Source organism: Aquila chrysaetos, chromosome Z (assembly GCF_900496995.4).
Source record: "Aquila chrysaetos chrysaetos chromosome Z, bAquChr1.4, whole genome shotgun sequence".
Classification (NCBI taxonomy): domain Eukaryota; kingdom Metazoa; phylum Chordata; class Aves; order Accipitriformes; family Accipitridae; genus Aquila; species Aquila chrysaetos.
The window spans coordinates 17,152,414-17,166,161 of record NC_044030.1 but is presented as its reverse complement, the minus strand read 5'-3'; the positions used below and the strand labels follow the sequence as shown (position 1 = coordinate 17,166,161).

The 13,748-nt window shown below is 40.7% G+C and overlaps 1 protein-coding gene across 1 annotated transcript; it reads left to right on the top strand.

Moving 5' to 3' along the window:
* Nucleotides 1–6,248: 6,248 nt before the first annotated feature.
* Nucleotides 6,249–13,288, top strand: MARVELD2 (MARVEL domain containing 2). Its single transcript, XM_030003643.1, has 6 exons — nt 6,249–7,574; nt 9,152–9,184; nt 10,312–10,448; nt 11,315–11,486; nt 11,905–11,955; nt 12,877–13,288. Exons 1-6 carry the CDS (start codon nt 6,453–6,455, stop codon nt 12,991–12,993), a joined length of 1,632 nt encoding a protein of 543 aa, XP_029859503.1. The 5' UTR covers nt 6,249–6,452; the 3' UTR covers nt 12,994–13,288.
* The last annotated feature ends 460 nt before the right edge of the window (nt 13,289–13,748 follow it).

The following is a 13,748-nucleotide window of genomic DNA, read 5'->3' as shown; positions in this document are numbered from 1 at the left end:
CTTTTTCTCTCAACTCCTTGATGAAAGGCTGAAAGGCTCTTCCACCTCTCTTTGCTACCCTGTCTCCCTTCCCACCTCTCCAAAATACTTTCCACCTTCCTACTATTGAAAAGTCGATGTTTTATACACTCAGGTTCTGTAAATTCACTTCCTATCTGCTCCCCATGTATGGTCACAGTACTGGTTTTTAACATTTAAAAATGATGATTCGTAAGAATTTGACACTTATTATACTGCAGTACTATCTGCACCCAGCTAAATCAGGATCTATAATGCCATTGGCTGCCCATGGTTAGGTAACAATTCACATTATCAGTTCCAAAATCACTTGAGGAGAAATAGTGAGATGAGGGCATATGAAAATAATTAGATTAATTGTATTATATAAAGCATAATGTAACTAATTACATGTTGGCGACCATGTAATATTGACTATACAATTAAGTACTTAACGCCTGCACCAAGAATGTCCTGGGAACTGAAAACTAAAAATTGTTGGTAGAGTCAGCAGTTGCTAAAAATCCTGTTCAATATACATGAAAGTCGCTATTCGTGCAGTTACACATCTCTGTTCTTGCTCCGTCTCATCTATATTCTAATTTTGACAGACATTCTCTCTCTCTCTGACCAACTCCTGGTGGAGGGTGGAATTTCCCTTGCTGCAACCTTTGGCTGTTGCCTCTTATCCTTCTGCTCCACATTGCTGGGAGGAATCTGAGCTCACCTTTCTCTTACCACCCATTAGAAAGCTGAAGGCAGCAGTGGCTTCTGCTTCTCCACCCCACCACTAGCCTTCTCTGGGAAGAAACCAACCTCCCTCCTGTATATGAGCATCCCTTTGCAGGTCATGAGCACCAGCTCGCTAACCATCTAAATGTATCATAACTTTTATAGGATGTTTTTCCTTTTACGATGTGTAAAACCTGAACTGATTTTTTAAAATTTATTTCTGTTTGTTTGATTGATTGATTGTTTGTTTTTTTAAATAGGATATTGTGGAAAAATCACATATGTCTGCAAGCATGTTTATCTATACCTTCACCAAAACTATGTAGATTTTTTTGTTGATGTAGGTGATGTTGTAAGAACCAATGAATAGTTGAGTACTGCTGGTGTCCTTTGTAGGAATGGTATCCAGGAGTGTAGATGTCATTTTTTATGCACAGATACAGTTTTTTATACTCTGAAATTGAACTTCTAGGTTTTTCTCTAAGTGTTCATGAAGGATAGAAGGCAATTATTTACTTACAAGCTGTATCACTTCAAATATCTAATATAGTATAGGTGACAGTGAATTGTTAATGAATGCTAAACTACATCAAAAGTAGGAGAGATGCAAGCCATTTGTGTACAGCTTTCGTCCAACTTCTGTCAGCATTTTATTATAGTGGGTCATAGTGTTTGTAAAATATTCCACAAAGTATTTTTAAGTAGAACAAATTTTTGCTAAAAATGTATCAGAGGCCCTATGCCTTTTACCTAAAGCACTTGAACTAGCTTTTTCATTCAGTTGCTTTCCACAGTAACCTGAATATCTTCTGGGCACATCGTGTCACTGCAGTTACAGAGTGTGCTCTACTTCAAAAGTGACACACTGTACAGAGACCTTGAGTGCATACAATGCCTGACTTCCATCTTAGTCACAATTTGGCACGGAAAACTACCGTGCACCAGTGGCTACCTGAGGGGTGATGCATTCAAACGCATCCAGGGCCTTTGCCCACTGCCAAGGAGGAATGGGGTTCTGGCCTTTATATGAGCCCCAGGGGTTCCTTAACAATAAAAAGGTAAATGTTTGATGTCTTGAGGAAGGTATTACACTTAGATTTCTTAGAGAAGTGAGTGGTTCAGATGAGATTTGCATGCAATGCTAAACTTGTCAAATATCTTATTTTACTATAAGCTACTTCTAAAAAAATACTTGCTTGAAGAGGTACATTTTGGAGGCCTCTGACAAAGTCTGCTCTCTGTGTCGAGGTTATTCTGTCTCCATACTTCTGAGAGAGTCTTAATCCCACGTTCACAGATACAAAATTAGTGTTGAAATACTGCAAAGTATTCCTGAGAGTAAGTTTAAGCTTGTGCCGTTTAAACCACTTTAAACTGTCGTGTAAGTTCAAAAAATTACTGCTGTTGTGTTTTATGTGTTTATCAGAAACAGTTTATTCATGAGATACCAAAGCTCTCAGCAATTTTTTACATTTGAATCAATACTCTCACAGAGTCTAGCAAAAAAAAAATGTTGGCCTGCATTGGTGGTGAAATCTGTAATCAAAGGATAAAAATTGTCAGGAACCCTTAATATCCAGTGAAGGCAAAAAATGAAGGAATTCACCATTTTTATGATCTCTATATGTTAACTCTAACTGCTTATCTCTTTTCTGGACTCATTCTTCAGCAGCTTGTGTGCGGTTGTTATTAAAGTCATCATGCTGCTTTTTATGGTACAGAATATATACATTAATTATGGTTTAGCAGGTTTTTTACTCGTGTTTTGGTCCCCCACCCCAACTCTTACAGTATCAAGAAAACTGTCTTGCTGAAAAATCTCTTTTCAAGCTTCTGTTTACCACCAGAGTGTCTTGAAGATGGAGCTATTGCTATGTTTGCAAACTCTATGAGAACCAAGGTAAGATCAGTGTAACTCTTCCACTGAGATTTTTTTTATCAGTAAACATAATGATACATTTTTGTAACTCAGAATGTCAATACTATCTATCCTTTTGTCTACCTAAAAAAAATACATATGGTATATGCATATAGTGGTTACATAAATATGTTTCTAGTCACATAGCCAAGATTCAAGCCCTCTGTTATGTTTGAAACACCACCAAGAACATCTTTAATACTTATTTAACTGAAAAAATTAAACAAGTATGTCTTGCCAGAAGTGAGGCATATGTGATGCTTTATAAACACGTAAGTCAGGGTCCTCGTGTTGCAGTATTTTAAAACCTTCTTCCCTTTTTTTACTGCATGGATTTCAGGTATCCGTGTACGTTGAATTTCATCATGTTATTGCCCTGCCATTCAGTCTCACGAAGTCCTGGCACTGTTCTTCTGACAGCCCACATCCTTACTAGCCTGTCTAACAGTATCACCAGCAAAGTTGCTAGTCTCACTCTTCACCCCCTTTTTTCACAGGGTTACATTTAGGAATGTACTGGATAGACCAGGTCCTAGCACTGATCTCTGCAGAACTGTGTTGGCAACTTTCCTCCACTGCAGGAGTTAACAGCTAACTCATACTCCCCTCCCCCATTTCCTATCTGCTAATTATTTATCAGACTTTACTACTGAGTCATTCTTTTATGCTTAAGGCTTCTTTTAAGGCTTAAGGTTTCCTTTAAAAGCCATTAGGGGACTTGGTGAGAAGCCTTTTGGAAATCTCATAGACTATATTAAATAGATCTTCATTGCTTACTGATCCCTTTAAAGTAACATCAACAGCCTGAAAAGGCTTTAAAAAGCCTTTCCCAGATAAAGTAAATAAAACTGAAGTTTGAAGTGCATTTAAAAAAATTGTGTAACATGAGGCAATCCAATAGCAGGTGGTTACTGTGTATGTAATCCAAAAATCACTGTTCAGACAGCTGGGTCACCTATGCTATGTTAATTACTTCTAATAAAAGGCTTTATGTCTTAACTAAGGCTTTACCACCCTGATTAATATGTAATAATAAATCTACATAATAAATACACAGTTGACAGACAGTAGGGATTTATTATTCTGTGGAGGCAGTCTGTAAATATGTTATGGTAATGTGATAAACACTTCAAACATATATAAACTGTTTTGGTATCCAATACAAATACATACAGGACCACTTAACTAAACATGAATTATTTATTTTCCAGTATCTTTAATTCTATGTGCATTGTGATCTACCCAGTATGATATTGGTGATTATTCTTCTCAGCTCAGATTGCCTTTATCCAAGATGTTGGGAAGCTACCACTGAAAAGACATTTTGGGAGGTAAACTTGACATGTACTTTAAGAACAACTTCTTTCTTAATACATTAAGAATCCTTTCATACAGAAACATCTTTAGTGTACACGTGTAATGTGACATTTTCCCTCATCTGCAGCCTTATAATTTTATATTTTGGCTCTTAAAACTTTTTTTCAGTTCAAATTACTTAGAATTACACCATTAGTAGCAACATTTTAACTACAATCTTGTTTTTAACTCTTGTTTAGCCTTCTCTTCCATTGTATCAAATATTAGTTCTCTGACCTAGGCATAGGTCTGTTTGTCCAGGGCACGATCTGGATAAAATCTTTGGTTTTGCAAACAAAAAGGTTTATTTGAGAATAAAATTGCCAGCCAAGGTCAACTGACCACGCTAGTATAAGCCAAAATGTTTATAACTTTACAAATTAATTGTAGACTTCCTTATGCCATTAATTTTGTCCGCAGCCTATATTTAAATATTGGTAAACCTTTTGTATCTGCATTAATAAACTGGGTGTATAGCATTTCAAGCTTTACCTGAGAGGAACTTCCATATATTCTGTGGGTTCTCATGTAGGTTACGTAGTGTTGAGTTATGGGCCCAAATACCTACAACTGGAATATGTGCACAGAGGCATAAAGCGTAATACTGATGGTAGTGATGTAAGAAAAGAATGTATATGGCTTGAATTAATGGTGGTGAATAGAGGTTATTACTGCCAGAAAAGCTGAAAGCTGTTGAGCATCAGTGAAGGGGGGAGACTTGTGCAGTATGTGGGCAGTCTTTTCCACTGTGGTTTCTGTGCTGAGAGCGCAGGAAACGTGGTGGGTATTCCATCATAACTTACCATTGCTGTGATAATTTCAGAGGTTAAAATTTGAAACACTTACTGATAAAGATCCTGGCACGCCAGACTCACTTGTTAGTTACGAGGGGGACCCCGCTGACGTGAATGCTATGGAGATGGCTGAACAGATGGAAGAAAGCAAAATGAATGTGAGTGAATGGGATGGACTCCCTCTTACTTCCAGCCAATGCAGTGGAAACGAATGGCCTTGCCATCAAAGCCTCTGCCTGCTGCAGCTCAAGCAATCATGGAGGAAGATGAATTAAAAATACAGGAAAAGGGTAGCGACTGAATATAACAAATTATCAACCACTAATTCACCAAAATAGATTAATATGCTACAACAGCCTTTGCTAAAGAGAGCATAGTCTGCACAAGAGTACTCCTTTAGCTATGTAGGTGGGCTCGAAGGCCAAGTCAGCGTCCAGACAAGTTTCCTCAGTTTCCCCTTAACTTGCAGGATCAGACCTGAGCTGAATACTAAATCACAAGCCATTCCCTGCCTGTTCTGAGCCACAGGAGTTAGCCTTATTTATAAAAAGGGGTAACAATAAATTAAGACTAATAGAGTTAGAAAGAGACTGTAGATAAAGAGTGACACTGCCTATTTTTAACACATTTTTATTTACTCTGCATTTGTACGGCATGTTTCTGGAGTCCACATTTGATAAGTTGTTGGCATTTGAAGGTTTTATTAAAATTTGCACCTTTGAAAAAAATTGCTGTTTGGAAGTTTGAACCTCCTAAGAGAAGAGACCGAAGCGTGTATGTAAAAATTTTATATCCCATACTGAGGATGTAAATAAAACTCCTACTGCATTAATGCTGTTTTGCACTCTGCAACAGATATTTTATGTGAACATAACATAGGAAGGAAACATAAAAAATATTTTAAAGTAGTTAAAAATATTAAAAAATATGAACTGGACACGTTGTATGAGAGATTATTTGGGACGCCTTTTTTGAAAATATTTCCGCAATTTATCAAGGGGGGAAATTCAACAATCAAGCAGAAGCCCTCGCGCCCTTTGCATTCCGTAGAAGTTGACGGTGCAGGGTGCCGGTTTTCTCCTTAAACTGCGGTTGTGCTGGGGGAAAGAATAGCCCCGGGTTTGATAAAGGACGCGAGAAAAGTGGTTCTTACTTGCCCGCGCAGCCTGTTCAGAGTCGCCCCGTAACCGGGACGCCCCTCCCTGCCGTGACTCACCGCGCTCGGCGATCCCGCGGGGGCCCCGGCGCACCTCACCGGCGGGCCGCGCCCCCGCTCCCCCGCCGACCAGCAGCGGCGGAGCAGCGGGCGGGAAAGCGGCCGCTCCCCGCGCCGTGCCGCCCGCGCCGGGCTCCGCCGGGGCTCAACGGCCGGAAGCTCCCGCCTCCCCGGGCCAAGGCCGCTCGGCCGCCGCAGGTGTGGCCGCCCGGGCGGGGCGGCGCAGGTGCGGGTGCGGGTGCCGAGGGCGGCCCGGCGGGGAGCGGAGCGGGGCGGGGCGCCGGCTGCTCCCTGGCCTGGCCACCCGGGCGCACTCCTCGGCCGCACCGTCCGCTTTCCTCCGCCCGGCGCGGGGCGCCCTTTGGACTCTCCCGTCGGGTGAATGAGAGGCGGCCGAGCGGGGCCGGGGAGCGCCTGACGCCGGGCCCCAGCGCCGGCCATGTCGAGGAGCGCCGGCTCAGAGGGCGGGCGGCCCGGCAGGTCGCTGCTGCCCCGTGGGGCGGGCCCCGGCTCCCCGCTCCCCCGGGACGCGGAGCCGCGGACCGCCGCCCCCTTGCCGCCGCCCCCGCTCCCCCTGCGGCCCCCCTTCGGCCCCGACGCCTACCCCGGCGAGGGCAGCCCCGGCCCGAGCGGGCCGGCCGAGCTCAAGCCGGTCCGGCGGTTCATCCCGGACTCGTGGAAGAACTTCTTCAAAGGCAGACGCAACAACGGCTCCAGCTGGGACAGCGCGGCCTCCGACATCAGGTACATCTCGGACGGGGTGGAATGCTCGCCGCCGTCCTCCCCGGCCCCTCTCCAGCCGGAGCCCAGGTCGGTGCCCGGCTCCTACAAGGATCCTTACGGAGGATCGGGTGGGAGCTACGACTCGCGGAAGGAGGCCGAAGCCATGCTGCCCGGGGACCCCTTCGGGTCGCTGGAGCACCGCGCAGCCACCGGGCAGACCTACAGCGAGCGGGTGGAGGCCTACAACCAGCGGTACGCCTACATGAAGTCCTGGGCCGGCCTGCTCAGGATCCTCTGCGTGGCGGAGCTGCTGCTGGGCGCCGCCGTCTTCGCCTGCGTCACGGCCTACGTGCACAAGGATAACGAGTGGTACAACATGTTCGGGTACTCGCAGCCCTACGGCTACGGGGCCGGCAGCGCCTATGGAGGCTACTCCTACAGCGGACCCAAAACGCCTTTCATCCTGGTGGTGGCGGGAATGGCGTGGATAGTCACGATAGTGCTGCTGGTGCTGGGCATGTCGATGTACTACCGGACTATCCTTCTCGATTCCAACTGGTGGCCGCTGACTGAGTTCGGAATTAACGTGGCCTTGTTCTTTCTGTACATGTCAGCTGCCATAGTGTACGTCAACGACACCAACCGTGGTGGGCTCTGCTATTACCACTTGTTTAAGACACCAATAAATGCATCTTTTTGCCGTGTAGAGGGAGGTCAGACAGCAGCAATCATCTTCTTGTTTGTCACGGTGATCATCTACCTAATTAGTGCGGTGGTTTCTCTAAAGTTATGGAGGCATGAGGCAGCTAGGAGGCACAGGGAATTAATGGAACGGGAGGTAAGTCATTTTGTATCTACTGGGTAAGGTGTGATGGGGAGCAGTTCTAAGATCTTGCCATGCTGTAGATGGAGTCGTATCAGGTGTCTTCTCTGCAGCAGGTCCGTAGCCTTTGAGGGTGAGCTTTCACCAGTCTTAACAGTACTTGAGATCGCCAAACAAAAGGTGTTTTTAAGATGTCTGATCCAAATTTGTGGGCTTTTTTTTTTTTTTTATTCACTTTGGCAAGGAGCTGGCTCTGTTCTCTTTGCAATACTCAGCTCTCTTCCTGCGTCAGCTTATGAACTACTTCCTGGTGCTTATTTTCCAAACAAAGGAAGCAATGAACAATGTGCTTGTTCAGCTGTTCAGTAGGGTTAGGCTTAAAGCCACCTAGCATTTATTTGAAGACTGCTTTCAGCACATTACAGGCTAGCATGACGGACCATAAGAACATGAAATACTGATTTTTACTTTGCAAGCAAAACTCCAACCTACTTCTTTATGTCTTTTCAGCTTTCCTTACAATAGTTATCAGAAAATAATAGTAATAACAGAGTTGGCTAGATTTTGGTGTCTCAGATTTCAATCAACTTTATCTTTTTCACATCAAGTATTTTGCACTGCTGCTGCCCTTGCCCTTACTAGAAGCATTCAATACTCACCTGGTTAATGATAAACTGTAATAGTAGAGACTTAGCCCTCTCAACTAGAGAATTCAATGTCATTTGTGTAAAACTTCCTTCACGTGAAAACACCACCAAAAAGACCTTAAAAAAAATTAATAAAACTTAATATAGCATAAAAATTAACATGTGAAGCCTACATAAGCCTAACTTAAGGAGGGGTCAGCATTTAAGTGATTTTAGTAGGAGAGCACAAGTTTAAAGTTGCATGTCCTCTGCTTTGTGACTGCCATCTGATTTGCAGCATTTTCATTCAACGCTGGTTTCCATTCCACCATCTTGCATAAAACTGAGACTCCCCTTTTGAAAGGTACATTGCAGCTCTTTGATAAAAGTTTTTAACCCACTTTTAATATGTCCTGCAAGAATGAAGTGATTGCTGGAATTAATTATACAGAAGGCATTCAATCACTCTTCCCTGTTACAATCCATGTTCTTTTATTCCAGGTACTTAATATTTCTAAAGGGAATTCTTCTATAATATAGGTTAGGCTCTGGAGAGTGCTATGCAAAATAGCTGCTGGTTGAGCTACCGGTTAGCGCACTGTTGTGTTTTCTAGGCAATGAATTAGGCTGCAGAGTGTCAGTGAGTTAATATGGGCTGGAATGTGAAATAATAAAGGAGACTGGGAAGTGGATGGAGTATTTTCTGCAAGCTGTTCCTTACAGCTGTGCTCTGGGAGATCCTGTCTTTGTTCGGGGTTTTGGGTGGTTGTTTTTGTTCCACTGTTCTTAAACAGTCTTTAAATCAATTGATTTGAAAATATTCCTCATGTTAAATTTCTTCATACCTAAATATAAATGTAATTCTCTGTACAGCACGATTTTGAGAAAGTTTAGATTTTAAGACTCTGCTTTTGCATACTGTTTTTGCTGAAAATAAAACTTACAGTTCTTTCCATTTTTTGATAGATGAAAACACAGTCCTCTTTTCCAGAAAAGAAGGTAGGAAATAGGAGTTTATTCTTCTGTTTACTGGTATTTCCAAATGGTTGTTCTTTTTCATGTCACTATTTCGATTGACCTATCTATTTATTTACTTATTTGGCTTGGAAGAGAGGTTTAATTCTTTAATGTAGTCCAGACAACATTCTCCTACCTAGAAGATTCAGAACAAGCTTGTAAAGAAACTACTACTAGTTAGGCTAGGTTATAAAATTTACTGTAAATAGCAAATCTGATGACTCTGTGTGCTCTTACACTCTTCTATGAAGTTACAAGTTCTGTAGCATTTATCACAGAGTTTTGCAGACATGGCTAGAACAGCAGGTCATCTGATGGCATTGTAGGGTTTAGAGACTCTCCTTCCTCCTGGCTGGCTGCTTAATTTGGAGGAGAGCCAGTGGAAGCACAGGGGTACGTACTCTGTGAGTTTAACTTGTTCCTGTGTCTCTGAGACTGCTCCAAAGACATCCTTGCCAGTTCTGAAGTATCAGCAATGTTAGCGCTTCTGCCGCACAAAGATGCGGTTGCATATGCTACAAAGATTGTATAGGATCTTAACAGCAGATGTTGATTCCCAGAGAATTTGTGGTGTACTTATTTCAGTCTTAAATGTCTCCTGTTAGATACTGTGAATTTCCTACCACTGTTTTCTTTGTTGCTTCAGTACTGGATCAGGATCCTTTTTTATGTGGTCCAACAAGACTCCACGTGCTTTTATTTCTGGATCAAAGAATAAATTGTGCAATAGGAAACAGGGGGAAAAGGGAACTCCAGAGAACTGAGTGATTCCTGTTCATTCACAAATCAGTTAGATATCCAAGGAAACTTCCTTAAATCATTTTTTAAAGACATACAAGACCAATCTTTCCAAGCCCCAAGAAATATTTGTCATTGGACCACTGTTAGGACAAACTGAAGATGGATACTGTGTAAGAAACATTACTGTAACTCTTTACTAATTTTCTAATTACAATAAGGGTTGTAATAAAAACCTATGATTTGCTTCTACTGCTGCTCAATATTTCTACCTCTGTCTTCAAATGAGTTGGGTATTTTGTGGTTTATGTATATTGCAAATGAAGTAAAACTGACTTCATTAAGAATTTTTTTTTTTTCTTCTAAAACAGTATGAAAGTGATGACAGACCAAGAGAAGAGGTCACTTACAGGCAGCTTAAATCAGTGGAAAGAAAACCAGAACTACTTAATGGTCATATACCTGCAGGCCACATTCCTAAACCTATAGTGATGCCAGACTACTTAGCGTAAGTAACTTGACTTTGATGAACAAACTTAATGGAGAATACTTGAATGATGTTTTTCACTGAGCATTTCTCATATATACACTCATGGTTTCGCTGCCATGCATGTGCTATGGGAACTCATAATTCTTTATTAAGTTAATGTTAACAATAGAGAGGATGGAGGCTGGTATCAAAGGCATAGAACCAGTGATATAAATAAAGAATCTTAAATTTAAAAAAACCCACCCAAACTTCAAATGTTAAAGCAGAATGTTATAATGTAGCAAATACTATAACTGCCAAAGGAACAGAAGACCACCATACAGACAATTTAGAAAAAAATAAAATGCATGGGAAATTACTTGTGTTTTTAGCCCCTGAAATTTGACTACTCTTGTACTTTCTAAGTGCTAAATCTATTAACATGCTCCCTTTTAAAGGGTAGCTCTTTCCATGGTGAATTATGAGATCATAAATTAATTTTTGTACTATTTGCCATAGACTAGGACACAAACTGAAAGACAGGAGGTTCCACCTGAATATTAGGAAAATCTTTTTTACTGTGGGGGTTAGCACAGGTGGCCCAGAGAGATTATGGAGTCTCCATCCTTAGAGATATTCAGACACTGTGTGGACACAGTCCTGGACAACCTGGTCTAGGTGGCCCTGCCTGAGCAGGGAGGTTGGACCAGATGACCTCTGGACATCCCTTCCAACCTCAACCATTGTGTCATTCTGTGATTTCAATGCTTTACATACATGCAAATTTTAGCAGGTTATAAGATTAGCAAACAATACAGAAATACACTGTCAAAGTGAAGGGTCCATGTGTTTGTTGAAGTCCTATCTCTAAAACAAGTCCTTGAATTTTATTTTTTTTTTAAAAGGAAATACCCAGCAATTCAAACAAATGAAATGCGAGACCGGTACAAAGCAGTATTCAATGATCAGTTTGCTGAGTATAAAGAACTGTCTGTGGAAGTTCATGCTGTATTAAAAAAGTTTGATGAGCTGGATGCATTGCTTAGACAGCTTCCTCAACATCCTGAAAGTGTATATGTAAGTACCTGTGAAATGGGCTTATGGAGAACAGGTGTGGTATTAGACAGTTTCTGACTGTCTTTAGCTAGGGCACAATGTCTTGTAATGCTGGCAGTGACTCTGTGGGAGACAAAGTTTCCCCAAATATGTTATTTCTTGTTTGGTCATCAGTCAAGGACACCAAGTTGCAATTAAGTTGTATACATGTTTTTTCTGTGGGTTGGTTTTTTTTTTTTCATGCTAGTAGTTTTCAAGTTTGAGTGAGTTACAGTTAATTTATGTTCACTGTTTCTCAAATACAAGACTTACAATTAAGATGTTACAACTTCAATGGATTGATCAAATGAGAATTCTACTTCTGACAAGCATTTTGTAGAATTTACATGAAGTTATGGAGTACACTCAAAGTGTTTAAAAATGTGTGGTCTCTCATTAGGAACAGGAAAGGATATCAAAAGTTCTGCAAGAATACAAGAAGAAGAAAAATGTGAGTGTTTTCAGCTTTACATTGCTAATGAATCTAGCAAAGAGAGTGTAAATAGCCCACATGTCTTACACTAGGTACAATTTGCTAGCTCAGGGTATCTGTAGCTACTACAGGACTTTGTACATTTTGTCTTCTAAAACTCTGGCAAGTTAGGACACAACCCACTCCACTCATGCCAACAACCTGTTTTGAGAATAATGATTCCATTAGCCAGGTGTGGGAAAAAAAACCCACAACAGTTAAGCATTTTCATCTTCTGAGAGTATGTCTCATCTCTTAGTGTTATAAGATTGGTTATTATGGGGGATCCAGTTAATTTATATTCACTGACTGACACAGTGATACAACATAGATAATAAGTTCACAACAGAAAACATAGTCTTACCCTTGAAAAGAAGTTTTGTATTTTCTTTGTGGCATGGGATTTAGACTCTCAAAATGTAATTTTCAGTGTAATCTAGGAGGTTTCACTTTGTTATTTTTAAATGCGGGCGGTAAATGTATACCTTTGTTCCATTAGAAACATAATATGTTACAAATACCTTTTTTCATGGAATTCAAATTTTGTGTCCATGTTAGTTGAACTTTATTGCTTTTTGAGGGGGAGGGATTTATTAGACATACCACAAGGCACATATAAAATCTAAATTATATAGTAGGATGTCATTTATATTTGCAGATTTCTGTTTAAAAACTGCTCTGTTTACTATGTAACTACAGTATATAAAAGCAGAACCTTTTTTTCCAGCCTTTCATGAAGGAACAGGAAGCAGGAAATAAGAAATTGTGGCCAGGGAAAAAGTGATTTTGGGAGAATATTTATATATTGTCCTTAATCAAGAACATAACTGATAATAGACTATTCTTGGAAGAGTCAGAACGTATAATATATTAATGTAAAGTTTTTTGTATTTTTGACAGGATCCTGCATTTCTGGAGAAAAAGGAGCGTTGTGAATACCTAAAGAATAAGCTTTCTCACATAAAACAACGGATTCAGGACTATGATAAAGTTATGAATTGGAATGTAGAAACTTAGCTATGCCTTCACTTTGTGGATACGATTTCCTATTTTTTAAATCGATATGTGTATTTTAAACTATTTATTTACTCTCAGAACAGTACACCTATGGGGATTGCTTAATCACTTTGTCACTTATTTAGATGTTGTACATTACTAGGAGGTTTTGTATGCAGATCCAATTTTAAATCAATGTAATGAAGTTATCAGATTAGTTTAGAAAACCTGTGCTAACATTCTGCTTTTATTAGACAGCACACAGTCTGGCCTCTTAAATACTGTATTTGCAAACTTGCAAAGCCTAGTAGAGAAAGTAATTCTAAATACCATGTCAAAAGTTTGCACAGAAATGCCATTAACAATTACAGATTTTATTTACAGCTGACATCTTAATGATACCGGAAGGAGTTGAGCTGTTCTTTCTGGCTGGGCTTTGGTGGAGTCCTTAATCACACTGAATAATTTGGCAAGTCAAAGATCAGTTTAATAAGACTTTTTGTATTGTATTTCCAAATGCTCTGCTCTGTGTCAGAAATTATCTGGAATTTTACCCAACAAGAGACAGAAAATAACGTCCTATTTAAGCAACCATACTGTGGGGGTATTTGGTTTTAGGGTTTTTTTTGTTGTTGTTCCTCTCTTTAGAGGTGATGCAACAAATTTATATATGGCCTTAAAGGAACAGAGGTACAGGATGAGACTCATGTTTGTGTTCTGTTAGTGTTGCTATAGGCCATTATGCTCTGCATGCCTTTTCTGGGTCATCTTAGTAG